Source organism: Myotis yumanensis, unplaced genomic scaffold, assembly GCF_028538775.1.
Source record: "Myotis yumanensis isolate MYYU_CA2020_CCGP unplaced genomic scaffold, mMyoYum1.0.hap1 SCAF_1, whole genome shotgun sequence".
Taxonomy (NCBI): Eukaryota; Metazoa; Chordata; class Mammalia; order Chiroptera; family Vespertilionidae; genus Myotis; species Myotis yumanensis.
This window is the reverse complement of record NW_027223752.1, coordinates 12,886,302-12,908,172: the sequence shown is the minus strand read 5'-3', so window position 1 is coordinate 12,908,172 and position 21,871 is coordinate 12,886,302. Positions and strand designations below refer to the sequence as shown.

The following is a 21,871-nucleotide window of genomic DNA, read 5'->3' as shown; positions in this document are numbered from 1 at the left end:
TAAAAAGTAAAAACAACCAAGCTCTTTTCCAGGGAGAGGAAGCAATTGACCATCACCCCAAGTCGCGGGGCCCACCCCAACTCTCCAAGAACTTTCCGTGGGTGTGGGTGCGTGCCCGTGGGGACTGGCCTTGATTCAACTTCCACACACACTGCACCCCCCCCCCCCCCTTCTCAGGGGGTCCTGCTCCCTGGAGGGGAGGAGGGACAAGAGGATTTTAAAATTTTATTAAAAAATATCCTGCCCATCGTCCCCCCCTCCCCGCTTTGCGCTCCCAGTGCAAGGGGAGGAGGGTCCTGACCAAACAAGCCGTTTGCACGTGTGGCCGGCCTGGACTGTGGGTGTGCACGAGAGAGAGAGAGAGAGAGAGAGAGAGAGAGAGAGAGAGAGAGAGAGAGAGAATGGTGTGCTTTCTTGTTCTCTTACAGGGTACAATGTTAAAAAGCCACCGCTAGTCGCCCCCAGTGCTCCGACTCTCTGGGTCTTTTTGTCTCTCTAGTGCAGATTAAACGTCACGTCCGCACTTGAACTTGAATTTTATCCCATTGTACAGAGGCAGCCCCAGCCATAGAGAGACCGAGAGCTCCCAGAGAACCCGGACTCCGCCATCTTCACGTTGCAATCTATAGCTCCCAGTCCGCGCCCGCACCGACCCAGGCGCACTGGGCGAGCCGCCCCGCAGCCCAGCTCCCCCCGGGCCCGCGGCGCCAGGGGAGCGCCGGGGAGCGCTCGCGGGGACCCGGCAGCCTCTCGGCCGGCGCCAGCCAGCCAGGTGAACTGGGAAGGAGCCGCTCCCGGAGTCCCCCCTGAACCTCGGAAGGGTCAGTCTCCGAGAAAAAACCAGGCAGCCCGCAGAAAATCCAGAAACAACCGAACCCGGGCAGTTTTGCATTGCTTTGGGATTTTTGAGGGGGCGGGGTGAGGGGGGTAGCGACAAGTCCCCAAGTTTTCTTTCCTTTTTTTTTCTTTTTCTTCTTCTTTTTTTTTTATTTGTTTGCATTTTTTTTCTTCCCCCCTCTCCTGGTAGAAGTGCGCTTTCCACCTACCAGACCCTGAAAGAAAAAGTGTCAGGAGCCGGTGCAAAATCCGGTTTAAGTCCAAGAAGACATCTGAAGTCCAGGAGGCCAAGCAGTTGGAAGAAGTGCAAAGGATTTTCTTTTTCTTCTAAAGAATATATTTTTAAGGAAACCAGCCAGTCCCCGGCAAGCAACAGCAGATTTTTTTTTTTTTTTTGCCTCTTTCTCCTATCGAGGTTTTTCTTCTCTTTTTCTTTTTGCAAACAAAACAAAAAACAGCATAGAAGAAAGAGCAAAATAAAGAGGAAGAGGAGGAAGAGAGGGCAAGAGAGGAAGGGGGCAAAAACCAAAACACCAACCCGGGCAGAGGAGGAGGCGCGGCGGCGGCGGCAGCGGCGGCGGCAGCGGCAGCGGCGACGGCGGCAGCAGCAGCTCAGACCCCCTCCCCGGCTCCCCTCATCAGAGCAGCTCTCCGGGCGATGCCAGAATAGATGCCGGGGCAATGTCCCGCCGCAAACAGGGCAACCCGCAGCACTTGTCCCAGAGGGAGCTCATCACCCGTAAGTGTCTGCGGCGTGCGCGCGAGGGGCCGGAGGATGGGGCTCCGGGCGCCCGGGGCTGGGGACGCCGAGCCGGGTGCAGCCGGGCCGGGCGCCCAGGCGGCCCGCGAGCTCGCAGAGGCAGCGGCGTCGGCCCGGAGCGTGGTGGGGGGCGGGGGTCCATAGGAAAGTTTCTTTGCAGCCCGGGGAGCCGGGGCGCTGCGCAGTCAGACGCGCCCCGGGCTCTGGGGCCTGCGTAGCGGGTGCTGGGCCGGGGAGGGGGCGCGCAGGCTGGAGGAGGTGTGTGTGTGTGCGCGCGGAGCCGGGCTGGACGCTCGCCCCTCCGAGCGGCGTGTGTGGCGGCGGCGGCGCTGGTGGCGGGGTTTGGAAAGGAGGGGGAGGGGGCTAGGGGAGAGGAGGGGGAGGGGGAGCTGGGAAGTGGGGAAAAGTTGGCGAGCGCGTGGGTCCGCGCTGACGGCGCGGGCGGAGGAGAGCGGGGTGCGCTCTGGACTGGGGGAGACGCGGGTCGGTCGGCGGCCGCCGGCTCCGAGGCCCGGGTCGCTGCACCCAGCCCGGCAGGGCTCCGGCCACGCTGGTCTTCGGATTCCGAAGCCGCCGTTCTCACCCCTCCTCTCGCTATTTGCAAAAGAATCCAGCTGCGCGGCTGTTTGCCGGCTCCTGCACCCCCACCCCTATCTCCCCACCTCCGCAGTCTCCTGGGATGATCTTCTCTTCTTTCCCCCACTCCCAAAAAAAGGTGGGGGTGGGGGCGATTGAGGGGGGGGGGTTGATGAAAAATCCCCGCCACGGGGTGGTGGTGGTGGTGGGGGGGGGGGGCAAAGATTGTCAGCTAGGAGTGGGAAGCGAGGGATGTGCTTGTAAATTAGTAGTAAAAAAAAAAAAAGAGAGAGAGAGAAAGAGAAAGAAAAAAAAGAAGAAAAGGAGACCTATCAATCTCTTACCCATCCTTCTATCCAGCATCTTTCATCTTCTCTATCTAAATAAACAAGGCAGGTCGCAGGGGGAAGCCATGGGCTGAAATCCTGTGGATTTCAAGCCAATGGCGCGGCGGACAGAGTCAGGCAGCGGGCAGAGCGGCGGCAGCTCCCAGCGCCCAGTTGGGCTCATTGGGAGAAGGAGAAGGCGGGCGCGAGCGGGCCAGGTGCCGGCTTTGCCGCGGAGCTCGCCCCGGGTGCCCGCGCAGTTGCACGGGGAAGGTCGGCTGCAGCGCTCCCGGCCCGGCCGGCCGCTGCTTCGCGGCGCGGGAACGTTCTCCTGCGGTCCTTTCTCTTGCGGTGCCCGGGTCGCCGTTGATATATGTATATATATATATTTAAAATTATATTGCAATAGAAATAAAACATCCTCTGGGTGCCATCGAGACCGAGGGCAGGTTGTGTTCCTGAAATCCTCCGGGCGCCTCGCTCCTCGGGCTGCCCGCGTGGAGCTGGAGACGACTGCGCGCCCAGTCGCCGCCGCGGCCGCGGAGGACTGGCTGCAGGGCAGCGGAGAGCCGAATATTTATGTTATATTTTAAAAAATTTAAATAAATAAATAAATAAATATATATAAAGGGGTTCTCCCTCCCCTGAATACCCAGCATAGGAGCCATCTGCTCGGAGCAGTTGCTGCTGCCGTCGCTCCTTTGTTACAGCAGATACCTTAGTAAGAATTTGTGGATTCTTATTTTTTTTTTTGGGGGGTGGAAGGTAATAGGTATCAATGTGGGGTTCGCCTTGGGAGAGGGGTGCCTTTGGAGGGAAGGACGAGGACGTCTCTTTTATTTTGCACCATTCTAACCTGAAAGAGGACTTCCCGGTTGCATTTAAAACAAAATGTTTTGCAACCAGATTTGAGCCTGGCTTGACCCAGATCCTCCTTTTTGCCAGTTGACATTGTGCCCTTTACGGATAATCAATTGCTTCTCACCCTGACCCCCCACCTTTAGACAGATAGTGGAGTGGTGGTTAGAATGTCTGTACTTGCAGATGCCTAATCTCTCCAGGAGGCAAGTTGCCCCACACAGCTTCTGAATAATGGCAAGAGTTGTTTTTGAGGAGGGGAAAGTTGGGGTGGGGGGTCTGGGAAAGGGGGAGTCGTGGGGGTGCATTGCTAAGCTAGCAGCTTCAAAAAAGCAGCCGGGCGTGTTTGCAGTTGTGTGTCAGGGGGAAGAAGCAGGTAGGTTTGCTTGGCTTTTGCTGGCTCCCTTTCTGGCATTCCTGGGCTTTGGGGAGAAAGCCTGGACCAGGAGGACGGAAGGCAGCTGGGTGAGGGGGCCCAGGGGTGCCTGGTGCGACATCCTTCCATGTTTCATTTGTTCTGAGTCTCTCTTAGCCTTGCTCAGAGCGGTGCTGAGGAAAGCCAGCTAGGGAGCCATGGCAGGGAGGGAAAAGGAGGAGGGAGGTGGGGACGAGGTGGCGAGAGGGCAAAGGGTATCCCGCCTGCCTCTCAGGGCACAGGGCGTCCAAAGCATGTGCAGGGGTTTAAGCGGGGAGAGTGGCCCAACCAGTTTGCAGACAAGGCTATTTATTATCCACAAGCAGCTGGCTTTTCTGTCTGTCCTGTGTCACCGGGAGGTGGGAGTCCAGGCTGGGGAAAGGCCAGAACTGGGTGCAGTTTAGGCTGCACCGGTCTGTGCCTGTGTCCCTCCACGATGCTGGGGGCATGGCCGGGAGGTGCGCTGGAGCCCTGGCCAGCAAAATGGGTGCTGTCACAGCCCCCACCTGGAGTTCACATTTTAGATTTTAAATGTGAAAGGAACCACTTACAGCGTGGTACAGCTTCGGTTGGGGGGCAGCCGGCCGGCCTGGGGAGCAGCAGCCGTGGGTTCTTCAGGGATGATGCAGCCTAGGAAGAACTGATGGTCTGGGAAACACCGAGAGCACAGAAAGAGCCTGGATAACCTTGGGGTGTGTGTGGGGGGGGGGCGGGGGGAATCGAAGGGCTCCATGATGAGCTGGTTACATTTGCAGACAGGACCCGGGAGAAGCGGAGGGAGGTATGAGGAGTGCGGGAGACAGCTGGGGATGAAAACCTGGGCTTCTGGTTTGTTTCAAAATGTTTGACCCAGATGGAGATGGCTTTTCAAACCCGAGGACAGACACAGCGATTAATCTAAAAACAAACGCAAAACAACGCAGTGACAATAGTGAAGAGGGTTCCAGAAACAGCGCCGGGGTGAGCAGGCCGAGGAAGGGCCTTGAGCCTGTGGTGCCACCCAGGGTGAGAGGCAGGGCACGAGCACCCGTCCATGAGGAGTTGAGGTTTCCCAAGAAACTGAGATGCCCGCGGTGCATCACATCACCCCAGGAAAGGGGCGATCTCAACAGCCCACCAACAGGTTTCTGTGGGAGATGAGCCATTTTCCACGAGAATTCATGATTTTGTGAAACAACTAGAGACCCAAGATTTGACTCCGAAGTTCGGCCGTGTGAGTTCCACGGGTGCCTTGGCATTAGGCGTTGCTGTAGCTGTCTGTGTGGAAGGTGGCGGTGCTTACCGGGATCGTAACCCTCCAGGGTATGGTCGTACATCTCCAGTTGTCCGCCGGTCTTTCAAAATTGGGCCTCTGATCAATATCATAAGCTATAGGCCCTTCTTTTTTTTCGGGGGGGGGGGTAGCTGGTAGGGGGAGTGAAGTCTCTCTCCCTTCTGTACAGAAGGAAACCCCATATCATTAGAAGTGTGATATAAGTCAGCTGCTCTGATTCCACGGGAGAATAAAATGTGTTCGTCAAAGGTGTGATGCCGGGCTGATTTTATTCATTTGTAATTCACACCTGAGCGAAAACAGCCGTGAGCATATTTTAACAATCCCTAATATTTTTAAAGGTTTTCTCCCCCCCCCCCCCGAATATTATGTACAGATGCCTATTTCTTTTTCTTTTTGGAGGGAAAGAAGTCGCTATCTGCCTGTGCTCTGGCCTTGGTGATTTTTGTCTGGCCTTCAAAATATTTCATAACAGAAAACGAGTCATTTCTCAACTGCTGGAGTGAATGCAGTTCGCTCTGGTGAACCCGGCCTCAGGAACAGGGAGGGAAGCTGAGGGCCGAGGGGTGGACGCGAGGCTCTGCTGACCACTGTGCAATGGCCAGCTGCGGATGCCTTTGACAATAATTAGCATAATGTCTCCGTGAGATGGAGCAGGCCAAACGGCCCCTTTACACAGAGATATCCGTTTCCGACTGTGGAGTGCACCGGTTTCCAGCGTCTTATCAGAGTGGGGCTCTTGGCACGGCCTTTTCGCTGAGAACACGGCTTGCACCAGCCGTCCCCTTTCCCTTTTCATCTCCCTTCTCCATCGCTTTGCGATCTCTGGTGCTTGTTGTGATAAAAGACTTTCCAAAATAAACTTTCAGTTGCATTGGCTTCTGGTGGATGGATGACAAGCCTGAGGCGCCGAGACGCTCGTGGCGCCACTAGGCAGCTAGGGGGCGCTCGGCGCCCGTGTCATGTCTGGGCGCCTTGGCTACAATGGCGAGGAATGGGCTTCCTTAGGCGGCTCGGGGCCCTTTACGTGGCTGCAAAAATGCCTTAAGTGTGAAGTTGTAATATTGATTTTCCTGCAGAGATTTGGGCCGGGCAGAATGAGAGTATAAGTTTGAGAAATCTATTTCCAAGCGATCAGCATTGATTTACAAGCCCTCCCTTGGCAGGTGGGGGCAATTTTATTTTCTTTCTTTTTTTTTTTTTTAAAAACAAACAGACTGGTCTGTGGTCTTGACTTTTCTGAGAATCCCCCTCGGCTCCGAGGCATGCCTGACGCGGGGGGAGGGGGGTCTGGGAGGAGTGTGCATCACGCTGTCCCTTCCTAGGCTGCAGGTCACAGAGGCGGGGGTCAGCTGAGAACCACTGCTTTGGGGAGTCGTGTACCTAAAACGGCTTGATGAGTGGAAGTCCTTTTAGCTCAGGTTTTATAACACTTGGACTCTCAATTCCATTCGTTAGGTTCTGTTCCCACTGTCCTAAGGGACAGGGCATCATTCCCCAAAGAAATAAAATGCCAACTCAAATAACGAGTGAAACTTTGTTCGGAAGGAGGGTATGCTTGCTAGACCCCACGTTGCGAACCCCTTTCACCCCAAACGGGGCTCGCAATGGATGGCTTTTAAAGGGACCATGTCTCCCTTCATGTGCGGTCTGGTGCTGGGGAATGTGTGTGCGTGTGTGTGTGTGTGTGTGTGTGTGCTTTTGATCACAGCATTTCTGCATCTATGATGGCTTCGTCTTCAAGTTGAAGAAATCTGGAGGCAGCACAGTTCACCCCGAGTCTTGTGCCTGAGTTCAGTATCTGGGCAGAAGAGGTTGGCCTGCGACAGGAAAGTGTGCTTTATGCGAACCTGAAAGAGAAATAAATTAGGTCAGACAAAAGCCGAGCGCTGTCATCAGCCGGAGGAGCCTTCCCTCTTCCGCGCAGAGGGCCGGCAATTTATCTGATGATTTCTCTACTTCGTTTAATGTTTGAGTCGAGCCGGTGGTAAGCATAGCGCAGCAGCGGGCTTATCTGACAACTCAGACATGAAGCGGCCCCGTCACCTGGCCGCCTGGGGCTGGGCAGTGGCCTCTGGCCTGCAGAAACCGTTAAAAACATTCGCTGTAGAAATCCCCAATCCTGTGCCTTGGAACTTGGGGGTGTTTCACAAGCTGTAACTCAGTACAGACCACAGATATGGCAAAGCTTGAAAAAAAAAATATGTGTCTATGGGGGAGGGTGAAGATGAGGTTCTTGACTTTTGGGGACTGTCTCCTGCGGCTCCTGCGGCTCCAGGAAGGCTCCCCTTGGCTGCCCGGTTGGGTCCTGCCTTTAGCTGAAACTCTCCAAGGACTTGGCCGCTCGGTTGAATGCGGTGCCACATTTGGGAGGACAAGGGAGAAGAAATACGCTTTGGGGACGCTGCCCTGTGCCACACGGTCAAGTTATTGCTGCCACTGAGCAGGCTCCTCTGGAGGGGGTGTGAGCTGGAGGGACGCTGCCATGTTTTTTTAATGGGGTGAGGGCACAGGAGAATGCCGGCGATGCGTCTGTGTCACCCAGCTGCTCCGGGAATGGCTTTGTCACTCCGGAGCATTCTTTAATGTAACGACGATCGGGTCTGGAGTCCCGTGTGTCCTGTGTCTGCCCCCGCCCCGTGCTCCCCACTCCCACAAACCTCTCCTTCCCAGGGAGCCAAGCGTCGTTGAGATCTGCCCCCGTTCTCCCCTCCCCGAGACAAGCTGCGTGTGGACTGCCTCCCCCGAGCAGTGGTTTTCCCAAGGCGAGGATGGGAAGTGCCGAGACCAGGCTATCTGGAGGCACATGAAAGCCGGGGGACACACTTCGCGCGCAGGAGCCGGCGATGGGGGTGGGGGTGGGGGTGGGGGGACAGCATCGTTCTTTTACTGGCAAAAGTGACACCAGATCGGAGGCTTGATTAATGGTGCTACCTTCACGGGGACTTTTCGTCCGGCATTTTGACATATGCAGGTCTTTTGTGTAGTTGGTGAAATTCAAGATATTCATGCCTTTTTAAAATTTCTTTTTCCTTTTTTTCTGAAGCAGCCGATAATCTGCTTGGGTGTTGGGTTAGGGAGGCGGCGCTATTTTACTCTCATGAAAGCCCAGATCACACAAAATTAAGTGACTTAAAAGTTTAAAAAAAAAATTCTCTGTTTTACATAACTTTTTTATGACCCCCTTCCACTGAACTGCTGAAATACAAATACATTTGTTCATGTTCTAATGAGTTCTCCACTAAAACAACACAGGGGAAAAAAAAAACAACACAAAACCCACGGCAGAAAGTTGAATGCCAATGTTATTGTGACTCACGTGGGCTTCAGAAATGGAGGTGCTGCTCAGGGAAAAGATGGGGTGGCTTGTCAGTGTCGACCTTGGACATGAAGGTGTGGAAAGCAGCCTGTGCCTGCGATTTTGGGGTCTCCCTCGGAAGGCCCTCCGGCTGCCGGCGGCTTGCAGCCCCTGTCCTGGGTGGGGGGCCCCTCTTTCTCCTGCTTAGCACCTTTGGGAGAGCGTAGCATTCAGTGCAGCAAACCTCGTCATTTGGCTGCAAACAATGCTTTTCTATCGCATCCTGGTGAGCCCTGCTGTGGCTCTGAAGATGTAGGGCATTTGCAGTTTTACAGGATCTTCTGAACGTGGTTAGGAGGATTTCTGTACATTGCGGTACGTCTTTCTTTTTTTTTTTTTTTAAATTAAACTGACTTTTATTTATGAAAACGTAGGTCACTCCATTCTTTGGTATCATGGACTGGGCTTTTTTTCAGAAACCTTGTAGTCATGGACAGGATCTGTGAGAATACCTGGACGCTGTTTTCCTTATTCCTGTGGTCCTCTTTCTGCTTTTGGATGTGTGAGACCGGCCTCACGCCTCTGGGGGTTCACGGGAGAGCTGCGTGTGGTGGGGGGAGGGGAAAGGTCGGACTAAGTCTGTAGAGCAAGGGAGGGTATTTCCGGGAGCTGTTTTGGATACGCTGAAGTGTCCTGGCACCAGGCGGGGGTGTGCAGGGCTCCTCCCCACCTCCTCGCACTAGCCCATCTGGACCTGCCCCCTGGCTGTGTGGCTGAGGCTCTTCCTGCACCCCAAACCTCTTGGATGAGGACTCCCGACTTCCGGAATGCAGGCCAGGCCCAGGCCTTCCCCGTCCCCCTCAGCCAGACCCCTGGTCATTTTCCTGGAAGGGAAAGCCACATGGCAGATCAGGCTGTGTCCTGACAGCCTCCTCTCCGTCTTCTGCCCGGATGTCAGAATTTTGAAAATTTCCGTTTGAGATGCTGTTGGTGTGGAGCAGACAGGGTCTCATAGGGGTGGGGGTGGGGGTCCCAGTGTGCACTGGTCTGGTCCCTCCAGTAATTTGAGGGCAGTAGGGAGGGGGCCCCTTTGGGGAGGTCTCAGGGAGGCCCAGGGCCTGGGCCACCTGCTCTGCCACACCTGGAACAGGCGCTGCCTCAGGCTTCTCTGCAAGAGGGCGGGTGGTCAGCAGAGAGAGTCCGTCAGGGTGACCTGCCCTGCTGGGGCCCGGCCGCTGTGCCCTCCCAGGGTCCAGCAACAGCCCCAAGCCCGGCTGGCTGCAGGAATTCGGTGGGGAAATGCACTGGGACCTGGATGGCGACCCTCGGATCTGTCCTCACCCTTCGTGGCCCCGGGAGGACAGTCCTCCTAACGTGTGACTGGCCAGGCCGGTCTCCCCGCTGCCGGCCGGCCCTCTGCCCTGTGTTGGGGGAACTTCATCGAGCCTCTTGCTGCGCCTTAAAGCGTCATCCAGTCACAGATCATGTTCTTCACCAAGAATGGATTCCTCCCCTCTCCCATCCCCTGCTCCCCCCTCCCCGCCTCGCCGAGGTTGTTATTTTCTCTTGGATCCAATAAATTAAAAATTGATGGCAGCTCAGAATGTGTTGTGCTCCGCGGAGTGCGCGTGGCGGTTGGTTTCCGCGTGGTCGCCGGGAGTCCGGGCCCCTCCCTGGAGGTTCCCGGGAGGGACAGAAGCGACCCCTCCGCAGATATTCGCAAGTGGGCGCGGGCCTCAGGGAGCAGGTTGGAGCCTCCAGTCGGGTGCCGGGTGCCGAGCTGGCTGGGTGGATGCTGCACGGTCCTTGTAAACACCGGTCCCAGCAGGGTGGTGGTGGTGACGTGGGTGGCACACGATTTTAAGATCCTTGCACCCCTCCCCCCACATCCTTCCCTGTCCGCCCCCCCCATTCCTGAGACAGTAATTCTGTGTATGTTCCTCCCGGATTGTGGCTTAGCCATGGAAGGCAGAGGGTTGGGTTTGAATCACTGCAGGGTGAGGGGCACGCAGCCCAGTGCTGCGTGTGCAGAGGTGCTCCTGGGACCGCAGGCGCCCGCCTCTCCCTCTCCGGCTGGAATTCCTGGGAGGGCAGGTGCAGGGGCAGTTGTTAGAGACCCACCCGGTGGGCGGGACCCAGGGGATCCTGCGTGGGGCGGATCACCGGCCAGGTAAGGCCCGGCTAAGCCCGAGCAGCCGCTGGGGGCCTGTAGGCGGCCTGGCTGGGCCCGAGTTAACCGTGCCTTTCCCTTTCCGTCTGCTGCCCAAATTCCTTCGCAGCCCAGCTGAGGCGCGGGAGAGTTTGTCTTAGGATCAAGTGCTTCCCCCGTGCACTTAATGTCCATTATTATTTGTGAATCCTGGCTTCATTGCTTCTAAATGCATTCACCAGCTGGGAGGAGGCCCTGCCTTGTAAATAAAATGTGGTTTTGTTGTAAAAGAGGATGAACGTGCTGTGTGTGTGTCTGTAAATATGTACTGTTTGGCCGTGCACTTTAGGATTTAACCTTTCGGGACCCACCCCAGGCCAACGTGTGCCTTTGGGACAGCGCCCTGGGCATCCATCCCTCTCTCTTAACGAATCAGACAGTGTAGCAATCTCTCTACCTTATTCGGCCCACAACAGCGAGAGCAGCAGTGTTTTCCAGGGCTGCCCGACTCGGGGAGCTTCCCAGCACAGCCCACAGTCCCCCGGAGGGCACACCTCTGCTTTCACGGGGGCCCAGGTGGGCCCAGCAAAGCAGGGGGCTGGTCTGCAGGGCCCGGGTATTCAAAAAGTTGCCTTGGTTTGACGGTGTCTTTTATCTTTCCTGGTGCTTTCTCGTCTCTGGGTGGCAGTTGGGACCGCTCTGCCTGCCAGGCACAGGCTGGTTCTCTGAGGCGGTGCCCAGCTGTGCGGCTGGGCGCCCGCGGGACAGAGGAAGCAGGGTTCCGAGGGGCCAGGCACGGCCCCACTCGGCCCTTCTCTAAGCCTGGCCAGGTGCCTCTCTCTCCTTTTATTTCTCCCATCAGTGATGCAGTTCTGAGAAGGGACGCACACATGCGCTCCGCACACCCAGCTTGGTATCCGCCTGCCAGCGGAAATGAAACCACAGCCTGATGTTGGGGTGTCTCCCAGGCCTTGGGTGTGAAGTTTTAAGGCCCAGGAGGCCGTCTTGGTCTGCCCGCTCTGACCCAAACATTCAGCAGTTTGGGGGTGCCATTGCCACGGTCCTGGGAAGTGTCTCCTGCAGCAGGCCCCACGCCCCAGGAGGCGGGGAGAGGGAACCCCATTGTCGGGCGGGGTGAATGCCCTCTTCACTTGGAGTTTTACTTTCAACACTGGAAGTGGGGGGAGGGAGGCTTTCTGGTGGGTGTTTCCTGGCCTCCTGGCCTCCCTTGGAGGCACTGAGCTGGACCCTGGGTCAGGAGGTGGGCATGGGTTCAGAGCTGTCTGTGGCTCGCCAGTGGGCCCGGCTGCCCGGCTGTCTGTGGCTGTGAGGGGACTGGAGGCGGAACCTTGAACTGCCGTGCAGCGAATGGAGTGGGAGACTTTCAAACTCAGTGACCAGGGCTGGCGGGGCTGGCGCAGGAGGAAGGGGAAGGTAGAGAGACCGCTCAGTCCAGGAAGGCTTACAGATGTTACCAAAAAAAAAAAAGTCGGGGGCGGGGGAGGACAAGGAAGACAGAACTGGTACACAGACGGGAGGGAGAGGGAAGCATGCTTGCAAACAGCGCATGCGACCCTTGCTAATTTTTAAATGAACCCGTGTTTCTTTCGAATTACAACAGGATTTGAAATTATGTAGCTCCCCCCCCCCCCCCCCCCCCCCCCAGCAGAGAGAGCGAGCGAGAGAGAGAGAGCCGTGTGCTTCCTAGAACTGCACAGGGGAGCCAGGGACCAGGCTGAAAAAGTTCATGAAAGCAAAGCACACAGCAAGGAAGGGAAACCAGAGGTGACATGGACAGCAGGAGGCCCCGCCTGGCCCCCTGGCGATGCTGGGGAACGCGCACCGGCCTCCTTCGTCCTTGCTCACTGTTAGCACATGGCCTGAGTGACAGGCCGGCGCGCCCGCCCGCCTGGGCAGGCCCTCTCGCCAGGGGACAGGGGCCGCCCGCCCTGCCCACCACGAACTCACCCGTTTCATTGGCATTCTCAATTTCATTTTGTCCTTTTTTCCCTCTTTCAGATCATTTCCTTTGTGCCTCTCTCTCTTTGAACAAAACAATATTTTGACACCCTCCTCCCATGTATTAGAGTCCTTCTCTAGACATGGCGCAGAGTCTGCCCTGATATTTCTAAAGAGCTGTTTTCACAGCCCTCTCCTTTGGCTCTGAAATTATGTATATGTAATTGGTAATTAAAGGTGTGAGCTTTTCAATACAAACAGTATTGCTCAATGTTAGATCATTAAAGGGAAAAGAGGCTCCGAATAATTACCTTTTTCCGTCCTGACGAACGGTTCACGGGAACCCAGGCACCCCCCCCCCCCCCCCCCCCGGAACCGCATGGGGTGGGAGGGTGGCAATTCCATTTTCACTGGAGCAAGGCATCTTTTCATCAAACCAATTGGTAAATTAATTACGTAGCATTGTCTTCCAGCTCCTTTCCAAGTCACCTCCCTTTTCTTCTCAAAGCGTAATGAATGGTTTCTGGGGCGGCGTTGTGAAAGGTGCCTCTCGTACCTTCCAGGGTCTTTCTGTTGGAGGGAAGCAGGCGCAGGTTTAAGATGTCCTCATCTGCGGGGTGTTTCTGTGGGGCCACGTTTCGAATGCGTGTCTACTTTCAGTTCATGGAAGGCTCAGTCTGCTTTCCTAGAACCCCAGGCGGGGTCTCAGACGCCCATCTCCCTTCTCAGCGGGACCTACTCGAGGACCCACACACTCATGTTTCATACGTGTTCCGTGCCGTGTTCCGACGACCGTGGACTCAGTCCTGCACGCGGACGCGCACAGGCCCCGAAAGAAGCCTGTGTTCAGAAAACACAGAGCAGTGATTTATGTATAGGATGAGAGATGCCACAGGATTTTTCCCTGAAATTATCTGTTCTTTGGCTCGGGCCCGCCAATAACTTCACAGCCACGGAATGTGTTTTCTCCCTTCTCTTCCTTCCCTCTGTGCTCCTGCGGTTTTCCCGATCCTTTTCAAACAGCTCACAGCTTAACATGTACCTGCCCCCCCACCCCCCGGTGTCCCACCTCTGAGGACCCCAACACTCGTGCCATCTTCCCGACCACTGCCATTTGCTCTCAAAAATCTCCACCTCGAATTCACTCAGACCCGGAGGGAGGGCGCAGCTCCCTGTCCATGTCCCTGATTTATGACACCTTTTCTGCTGCCCAGTCTCCCAGTGTCCCCCGAGGGGGTTGCCGCTTTCTGAGGTATTTATTGGTTTCAAAATATTTGTGTCCTATGCCCCTTACACACACACACACAAAATACGGAAGTGTATCGGCTGCTAAAGAAATGGGAAAATGTACGAAACCCATTGAAAGTGTGGTTTGTCATCTGCCCAGAAATGCCTCTGGAATCCGAAGGATTTTTCCCCCTTTTCTTTTTCTGGGAGCGAGAGTGACCCCAACAGGCACATGGACGGGACAGGGGCGGCTGGTGAGTGCTGGGAAACCTACCGAGCGATGGCCTGACACGTGCTGGTTGCTGGGGACAGCCTGCTGCCCCTCGGCCGCCGCCCCGCAGGGCCCCTTCCCTTCCCGGCCCCCGCTCTTCCTTTTGATATTTCTCTTGGAACCGACACTCACTTGTTGCTGGGCACGCGGGCCTGGGCCTCCGACGGCCGCCTGCGTTTCTGTTTTCTCGTCTGGTGTGCAGCCAGGTCTCAGGTAGAGGAATGCAAGTCGGACTCGCATGAATGGGGAAGCCATGAATGAAAGGTGGAGGCCAGGGGGGCGGCAGGGAGAGCCCCCGCCGGGCCAGAGGGCTCTGGCTCCTGGCTCTCAGCCTTGGCTGCCCATCGGCATCACCTGGGAGCTTCAACCACAGCCACCACCGGGTGTTTGGCTCCCAGGGTCCTTGGCCTGGGCGTGGAAGGTTTTCCAAGATCCCCGGGTGACTCTCAGATGTTGCAAATTTCGAGGGACATGTGCCCCATCTGGGATGGCTGAATGGCTTGTGAAACCAGCATGTGTGTTCGGACGCTGTGGGGTGGGGGTGGGGGTTGGCAGAGAATCCACCAGGAAGCAGTAAGGTCAGCCCTGCTTAAGCCACCAGCTCAGGGAGCCATGCCGTTGCTCCCGGATCCTCAGTTTGCCCATCGGCCGCCCACCTTGGGGGTGGTGTACCCCTGCCTCCGGGAGTTCGGGGGAGGACCTGGCGAGCTCTGGCGTCCCGCAGCGGAGGGGGCCTGCCTGCAGGTGGGGACGGGTTGGAATGCAGGCTGGGTGCTTGTGACTGCCTAAGCCCATCTCTGTCTTCTCTGCCCCCCTCTCCTCTCTCTCTGCAGCGGAGGCTGACCATGTGGAGGCTGCCATCCTTGAAGAAGACGAGGGTCTGGACATAGAGGAGCCCAGCGGCCTGGGGCTGTTGGTGGGTGGCCCCGACCCTGACCTGCTCACCTGTGGACAGTGTCAGATGAATTTCCCCCTGGGGGACATCCTGGTTTTTATAGAGCACAAGAAGAAGCAGTGTGGTGGCAGCCTGGGCACCTGCTATGACAAAGGCCTGGACAAGGGCAGCCCGCCGCCCTCCTCACGCTCCGAGCTCAGGAAAGTGTCCGAGCCGGTGGAGATCGGGATACAAGTGACCCCCGATGAAGACGACCACCTGCTCTCGCCCACGAAAGGCATTTGCCCCAAGCAGGAGAACATGGCAGGTATGGCACGTCGCGCTCGCCCGGCCGCCGCACCAGCCACCCCCCGTGTCCCACGCCCACCTTCACCCCTGGCTGTGTCGGGTGTTGGTGCCGGGATGGCCTGGGAGCTGCCCAGGATGGCCTCCGGGCCACCCGCTGGGCTTGCCCTTTCCAAAGGCCCCCCGTCCAGGTGACCCTCAGGAGGAGACGGGCCCAGGGTTCAGGGCGGCCTGACTGGCTGATGGTTGCTTTGCTTTGGACAAGGGGGCACGGCACAGGTATGGCCTCGTGTACAGGTGGCCAGGAGTGCGGAACGGGAGCCTGGCAGTCTGGCTGGGCCTCACGGTGCGGTGGTGCATAGCTCCGTCTCTGGCTTTGGAGCCCTAGTCTTGGGTTGGAGTCTGTGCTTCACAACTCGGCCTGATCCGTGTCCGCATCTGTGAAATGGCGCCTGTGACACCTCTTTCCTAGGGTTGTTGTGAGCTGGGGGGGCTGCATGGGGGCGGTCCCTGGAGGGCACTTAGGAATGGGGTCGCTCCTTTTCTCCCCCTCCTCTCTCTGGCCTCCGTTTCCCATTTGTGCAAAGAGGCTCCTTCCGCCACTGCTTTGTCCCCGTGGGTAGGTCTGGGAAGGGCTTGTGGGCACTTGCTGGAGCACTGTGCCCCTCGGGGAGGTTGGGCATGCCCTTTGGTCCGCCGACTGAGCTGGCCACCTGGACCACTGGTTCTTTCCGCCTGAGCAACAGGTATGGGGCTTGTGGTCTCCGGCCAGTCTGCTCATCATGTGGTTTTGCATGAGTCCCTCTCTCCAGGCCCTGGCCGTGGCCTGCCAGATCCTCTTCCATGGGGCCCAGGCTCTGTGCAAACCAGAGTGCTTGCTCTGGTTCATCCTTCTGAGCCCAGGAGACCCCGGGAACAAAGCGGGGCTCTGGCCAGCCCGTGTCCCCGAGAGCGGCAGCCTGTCCCACAGCCATATGGCATCAGGTTCGGTGCAGATGAGGGTTCGAATCCTGATGGTTGGCTTTGGACAAGTCGCTCCTGGGCCCCTGCCTCAGTTTCCCCACCGGTCAGCAGGAGTGATGACACTGGCAAGCCTGCATGAGGATTACACGAGCAGCGGCTCCGTGACTGCTTTGCCGGTGGAATTTTTCTTTGGGGCGGTCCCCTCTGTGCTGCTGTGTGCAAGTAGGTGTGGGTGGCCGGCTGGGAAAATGTGCGGATCCGTCTCCACCGTGTTTTGGTCATGGAAGCTAGTGGGGAGGTTGGAGGGACTGAGGCTTTGGTGCCCCTTGGAGGGTGAGCCAGGTAAGCCCACAGGTGAGATGGATGGGTGTGTGTGCAGAGATCCCCCCCGCCACCAGGAGGCAGTGGGTACGGTAATACAGCGAGCCCAGCTTCTCTGGAGCAGCCGTGTGATTGTGGGCCTCACTTTGTCCATCTGTAAAATGGGATCAGTGAGCTAGCTCTCTCTTGCAGGGAGACTGTGGTGGTCTGCGCTGGGGACACTGGCCTGTGGGCCTTGCCTTCGGGTGTGTGTCCCAGCAGGAGAGCTCCCACGCTCCTACGGCACCAAGGGCGCTGAGGAAAATGTCCCAGGCCACGGTCACGGAGACCCTAGCTTTCGAGTTCCGTGCAGATCTGAGTGGTGCGTCCTGTGCTAAGTCTGAGAACAGTGCCGGGTCCCTTTGTCTGTACTGCTGAGGTCCCCACCCTTTCTTTTCTCAATCGGATGCGTGAAGATTGTTCTCCCCAGCGGTACAAGCACCTGGCATCGGTGCCCACCGATCCCCCGGGGGGCTCCCCAGGGGACCGGCTTCCTGCTTTTCCCAGAAGCCCTCTGAGTCCGCATTTCAGGTGGCAGGTGTTTTCCAGGGAGAGGCTGCCGACCACGGAGGGTATGTGTGTTTCAGAAAGCGACTAAATATGATTTCATAAAAGGCCACACTAATCTCCAAGGCGCTGTGTCTCCCTCCCCTACACCCTCCCCTCCTTTGGTTGTAGGTGGTAATACAGCAGCAGTCTCCAGTGTTTCTGCTTTATGGGACCAAAGGTATTCTCGGCCTTTTCTGTTCAGCAACAGGACGAATGGCTTTCTCCATTCCTGAAGAAACGTGTGAAACAATCCCTTAGAACGCTAAAGAGATGGGTCTGTTCAGAGCATTTAAAGTGGTATTTTAATCAAGGGCACAAAACAGCCTCCGTGCCCTGCCAGCCGGAGACGGCCGTCCATTCGACAGCCCGCCTCGCTCTTCTCTCTCTTGTCCCTCCTTTTCTCCTTTTCCCTTCCTACTTTGGCACCAAACTTCTTTTTTTATTATTATTATTATTTAATAAAAAGGGAAGATTAGAGAATAAAACTTCAGGGCCTCAAATGTATAAAGTAATTTAATATGGTGGGAGCATTAATTATTTTAGCGTAATTGAATTCTGAGGACTGCAGCGGTTGCATTTCTGTCGACAAGCACTGTTTATTATTTCTCTGTGTAGATTAACAGTAAAGGAAACACAGATAACTTTCAGTTATTTATTGTAAAATAAATGTGTCAATTCATGTGTAAAGCAAGCTGCTCAGAGATAATTGAGCCTTTAGATTTTAAGAGGGGAGCCAGGAGCCACAGGCGCTGCTCCCCCCGCCCCCAGGCTCCCGGAACCCCGCCCAGCTGCTGCCCATGCCCCTGGCTCCGCTGGCCGTGCCCAGGCCTCTCCGGTGGCTGTTCATTCTTGGGGCCTCGCCTCTGGCTTGGTGTCCGAGGTGAGGTGCTCGCGGTGGCCAGGAGCGTGGTGACTTTCCTGGGGGGCAGTCTGCGTGTTGTCCCCCTTGCTGCCAGGTGCTTCCGGAAGCTGTGATCCAGAAATGGATGGGCAGGGCTGGCTTGTCACTATTCGGGGTCCCTTCCACTCCTGTGGGCATCCCCAGTGAGAACTACGTTGGGATTCTGTCAGTCATCGTACCAGGGCAGGACTTGGGATCACCCTTTCTTGGACAGTAATCCTGGGGATGGGTAGGAAAGGATTCGTTACTCTTCCTTTTTATTATTATTATTTTTTTTAATGGTAGAGAAATAGGCGAATGGCAGGAGGAAGTTTCTGAAGCTTTGTCTCTTGAGGGCATTCATTCATTCAAACATCCATCCATCCGTTCATTCATTCAGCAACTGAGCGCCTACTGCCCTTCCCCGCGGTGGTGGAGTCCTAGGGGTCCGGAGCGTGTGGGAGGATGGCCGTCAGGGCTGCTGCTCTCTCCCGCGTGGGGAACGTGGCCAGAGTGCGGGCGGTTAAGTCCCTGCCCTTGATGTGTGGAGCTACCGGCCCAGGCCCTGCTCCCTGAGCGTCCACTCTGGGCGAGGAGATCCGTGGTGCGTGTGTCCCATCTGGGGACAGAGGTGAAGCTGGTCACGGTAAGGACCTTGGCTTAGAGGTCCGAGTCGGAGGAAGGCATCTGATGCTGGTACCCGCCAGCCGATGGAGTTCTTCCCTTTCTTAAGATCCCTTCCTGCAGCCTCTCCCTGCCTCTCTGAGGTTTCTGATGGAGCTCTGGGTGCATCTGTCAAGGGGAGATGAGACCCTGGGAGGGGCCAGCAGGAGGTTCCAGGGTTTGCACAGAGCAGGGGTCCCTGAGCCGCTGTCCGGGGTGGGCGTTTCGAGGAGGGGTGAGGAGAAAGGGAGCTTAAGGGGCTGTGGGGCTTGTGGCCTGCTGCCTGGAAAAGCACCCAGGCCAGCTGTGTGCCACCCGGCTGCCTGCCGGCCTCGCTAAGCTGCAGTGCCCGCATCTGGGGACATACCTGACAGTAATGGTGACTCTCAGTGACATGTGCTACACATGTGAGCACCCTCCCCTTGCCCCGCCCCATCATTTCCTGGGGTTCTTAGAATCCCGCCATCAGAAACAACTTCAGCACCACTGTGGTGCTGTCCTATGTGTCCCCACCCTGCCCGCCCCCGTCCTGGTCACACTGCTGTCCTGGGGCGAGGCGCTCATGGTGTGCCGCCCTGGGAGGGTCTCGGGGGTCGAAGGAGCCAGGGCTCGCTTGGGCATTGGCTGGACCCAGGAAAGTCAAGTCACTTTTCTGGGCCTCAGTTTCCACGTCTGCACCTACTTCCCAGCACACGTCCAGCTGGCGGTAGACGACGGAAAAGGGGAGGCTTTGAAAAAGCCACGCTCGGGAGGGCGTGGACCCTGCTTGGTGCACGAGGTGTTTGCTCTCCTCAGTGGACGTCTTGGATGTGTACCGTGGCTCTCTCAGCCATGTCCTCGCGATCCCTCCTTAGAATTCCCACCTCACAGCCCCGGGAGGGGAGGCTCTTGATCACAGGTAACGGGTTCTAGCGTGCTCTCCCCTCTTCCACAACCAAACGAAGCTGTAACGGGAGGAATGAGCCGTCAGCTGTCACTCAGAGCTTTGCCTTTTGCCTTCTCTTCCTCCTCCCCCCAGACCCCAAATGTCAGGTTTCTGGAGACAGGCAGGAGACTGGCAGCGGGTGACAGGAGGTGGCAGGTCCCCCTGGGCTGGAGGTTGCAGGCAGTTCCCCGCCCGCCCACAAGTCTTCCCCCGGAACCCCGAAGGCCAGGGTGGGCCTGGGCGGAGGGCGGTGCAGGCAGCAGGCAGGGCGCGGACAGGGGGTTCGGTTTGGAGTCCCGGTGACCCATTGCAGGACAAAATGCACTGGGGAAAAAGGGCGCCTCATCAGCTGGAGGATTTTCATGCCGCTCTGAGACTTCGTTTCAGACTTTTAAAAATAAATAAAATAAGCGCGGGGGAAAAAAAATTAGCTTGGCCGGTAGCAGAGACGAAATAACTTGCTTGTGCTGGAAACTCGAGATAAACTCACTTGCAGGTTGTCTTGAAAAACTTGCATTTGATATATTTCGAGTTGTTATTTTCCCCTCCAAATTAAGATTGGTTAAATCCATGTGTGTTGTGGCATGGATTATCTTTTTCTATTATTAAATCGTGACAGCTAATTATTAGCTCTGTCTACACCAAGGAAGAGGGGAGTGCTCTGTCAGAGGGACGTGGCCTGGGCTCAGGCTGCAATGCTGACTGCCCCCTCTGCCCCACCCCGCCCCCCCTACCCCCCGAGCTTGGGCAGGGTTGGTGGGTGGAGGGGAGGAGGGGGCCTGCCTGGTAACCCACACTAGGCTAGATGCTTTTCTTGGGTAGAAATAGTTAGCAACACTGAAACAGATACCTGTAACCCCACTTTGAAATTAGACATTCCTAACCCTACTTTAAACTGGGGTTCAGAGAGGTTAAGGGACTTGCCCAAGGTCACACAGCAAAGTGGAATCAGACTTGGGTCAGCCTGGCTTCCTGGCATCACACAGGGATGGAAGCTTTTAGGGGGAGGTCGGCAGAGCCATTGGAGGCAGGCACTACCTCTAGACCCCATCCAAGGTGCTCCTGGTAGCTGGTCCCAGGCGTGATCCTTGCCCATACGGCCAGGAGCCCTCAGGCTCCCCAGAGACCCTGGCCCACACACAGTCTGCGTACTTCCTGGTGAAGGCTTTGCAGAGGTGGGGGCAGAAAGAAGAGCAGTAGAATGTGAATTCAGGCAGCCCTGGGCTGGGGTTCTGGTTTTGCCAGTGACTGGTCTGATCTTCAGCTCTCCGAGTCTCCGTTGCCTGTAAAATGGAGATCACCCTTCTTACCTTTCAGACTTCTCGTCGGTGTGATTTAGACAGTTGATGCAAATACTCGGTCCCCGTGATCGTCAGTTGTTAATGATACTGAGTCACCAGTGGGATGCAAAGCAGGGTTCTGGCCTGCTGACCCGCCCGGAAGGACCTCATTACCACCCCTCCCGTTCTTCCCTGCGGGGAGACTTGTTTGAGCTTGTGTCCCTGGTCCTGGCAGGGCTGAGTCCAGACCCCAGGGTTGTTGAGTCAGGACAGGTGGCCTTTTGCCACACCAGGCTGCCCAGCCCTGTGGCTCGAGACCAAGCATTTCTTCGCCTTGCCGAGCTCCGGTTTCCTCACCGGGAGCCGGAGCGAGGGATTGCTGTCTGGCTGGCCTCCCCGGGAGGCGGTGCACCCGCTGTGTGGCCTGTGCAAACAGCGTCAGCAGCCTCAGAATGTGACTGTCCACCGAGCTGTTGTGGGAAACTTTACTGAATGAAAACGAAGACAAAAGTACTGGTCAGCTACGGGGCCATTTTTTTCTTTTGAAGTTTGGGGCCTTCGGATCTGTGATTTAGGTCGGTGGCTCCCACTCCGGGTCAGGAAAGAGGGAGGGAGGAGGCAGGAGGAGGAGCCTGGGCTCCGGTGGCCGGAACATAACCGACAGCCTAGTTACTGTTATTATTATTAGGGTTTTTATTTGACAGTAAATAGTTAGCAGTTGACTTAAGTTTTTTATTAGGCATTTGACAGCTTTTTTTTTTTCCTTTGCTAATTTTCATGCCTGACGAATGCATACTCACCAGCTCTAGACTCCGCTAGGAGCGGGCTCCATGCAGCAAGCCCTAGAAATAAGGCAGCCCGGTTGTCAGCCCTGCGCCCTTGGGTTCATCTTTTCACGGAGGAGACAGAAAGACTGAGTGGCTCATATTAGGATTTTTAATGGAGCACATGCTTTTAGAGCTTCCGGTGAGCCAGTCACTGTTTGGAGGGCTTGACAAATCTTAGTCAACTTAATCCTCCTAACAACTCAACGGGTAGGTGCAAGTGTCAGCCCCACTTTGCAGAATTGAAAACTGAAGCACAGAGATGTTAAGCCACTTGCCCAAGGTCACACAGCCGGTG

The 21,871-nt window shown here is 56.5% G+C and overlaps 1 protein-coding gene across 4 annotated transcripts in view; it reads left to right on the top strand.

Moving 5' to 3' along the window:
* The first annotated feature begins 560 nt into the window (after positions 1–560).
* The window catches only part of LOC139009806 (B-cell lymphoma/leukemia 11B), a 91,406-nt gene continuing 70,095 nt past the window's right edge, over positions 561–21,871 (top strand). For 2 of the 4 annotated variants that reach the window (XM_070413929.1, XM_070413921.1), the window contains exons 1-2: positions 561–1,576; positions 14,783–15,151. In XM_070413929.1, the coding sequence (XP_070270030.1) occupies positions 1,519–1,576; positions 14,783–15,151 (427 nt within the window). In that variant the 5' untranslated portion in view covers positions 561–1,518. The remainder of the gene's footprint in view (positions 1,577–14,782; positions 15,152–21,871) is intronic. The other 2 variants (XM_070413943.1, XM_070413937.1) reach the window with 1 other exon arrangement.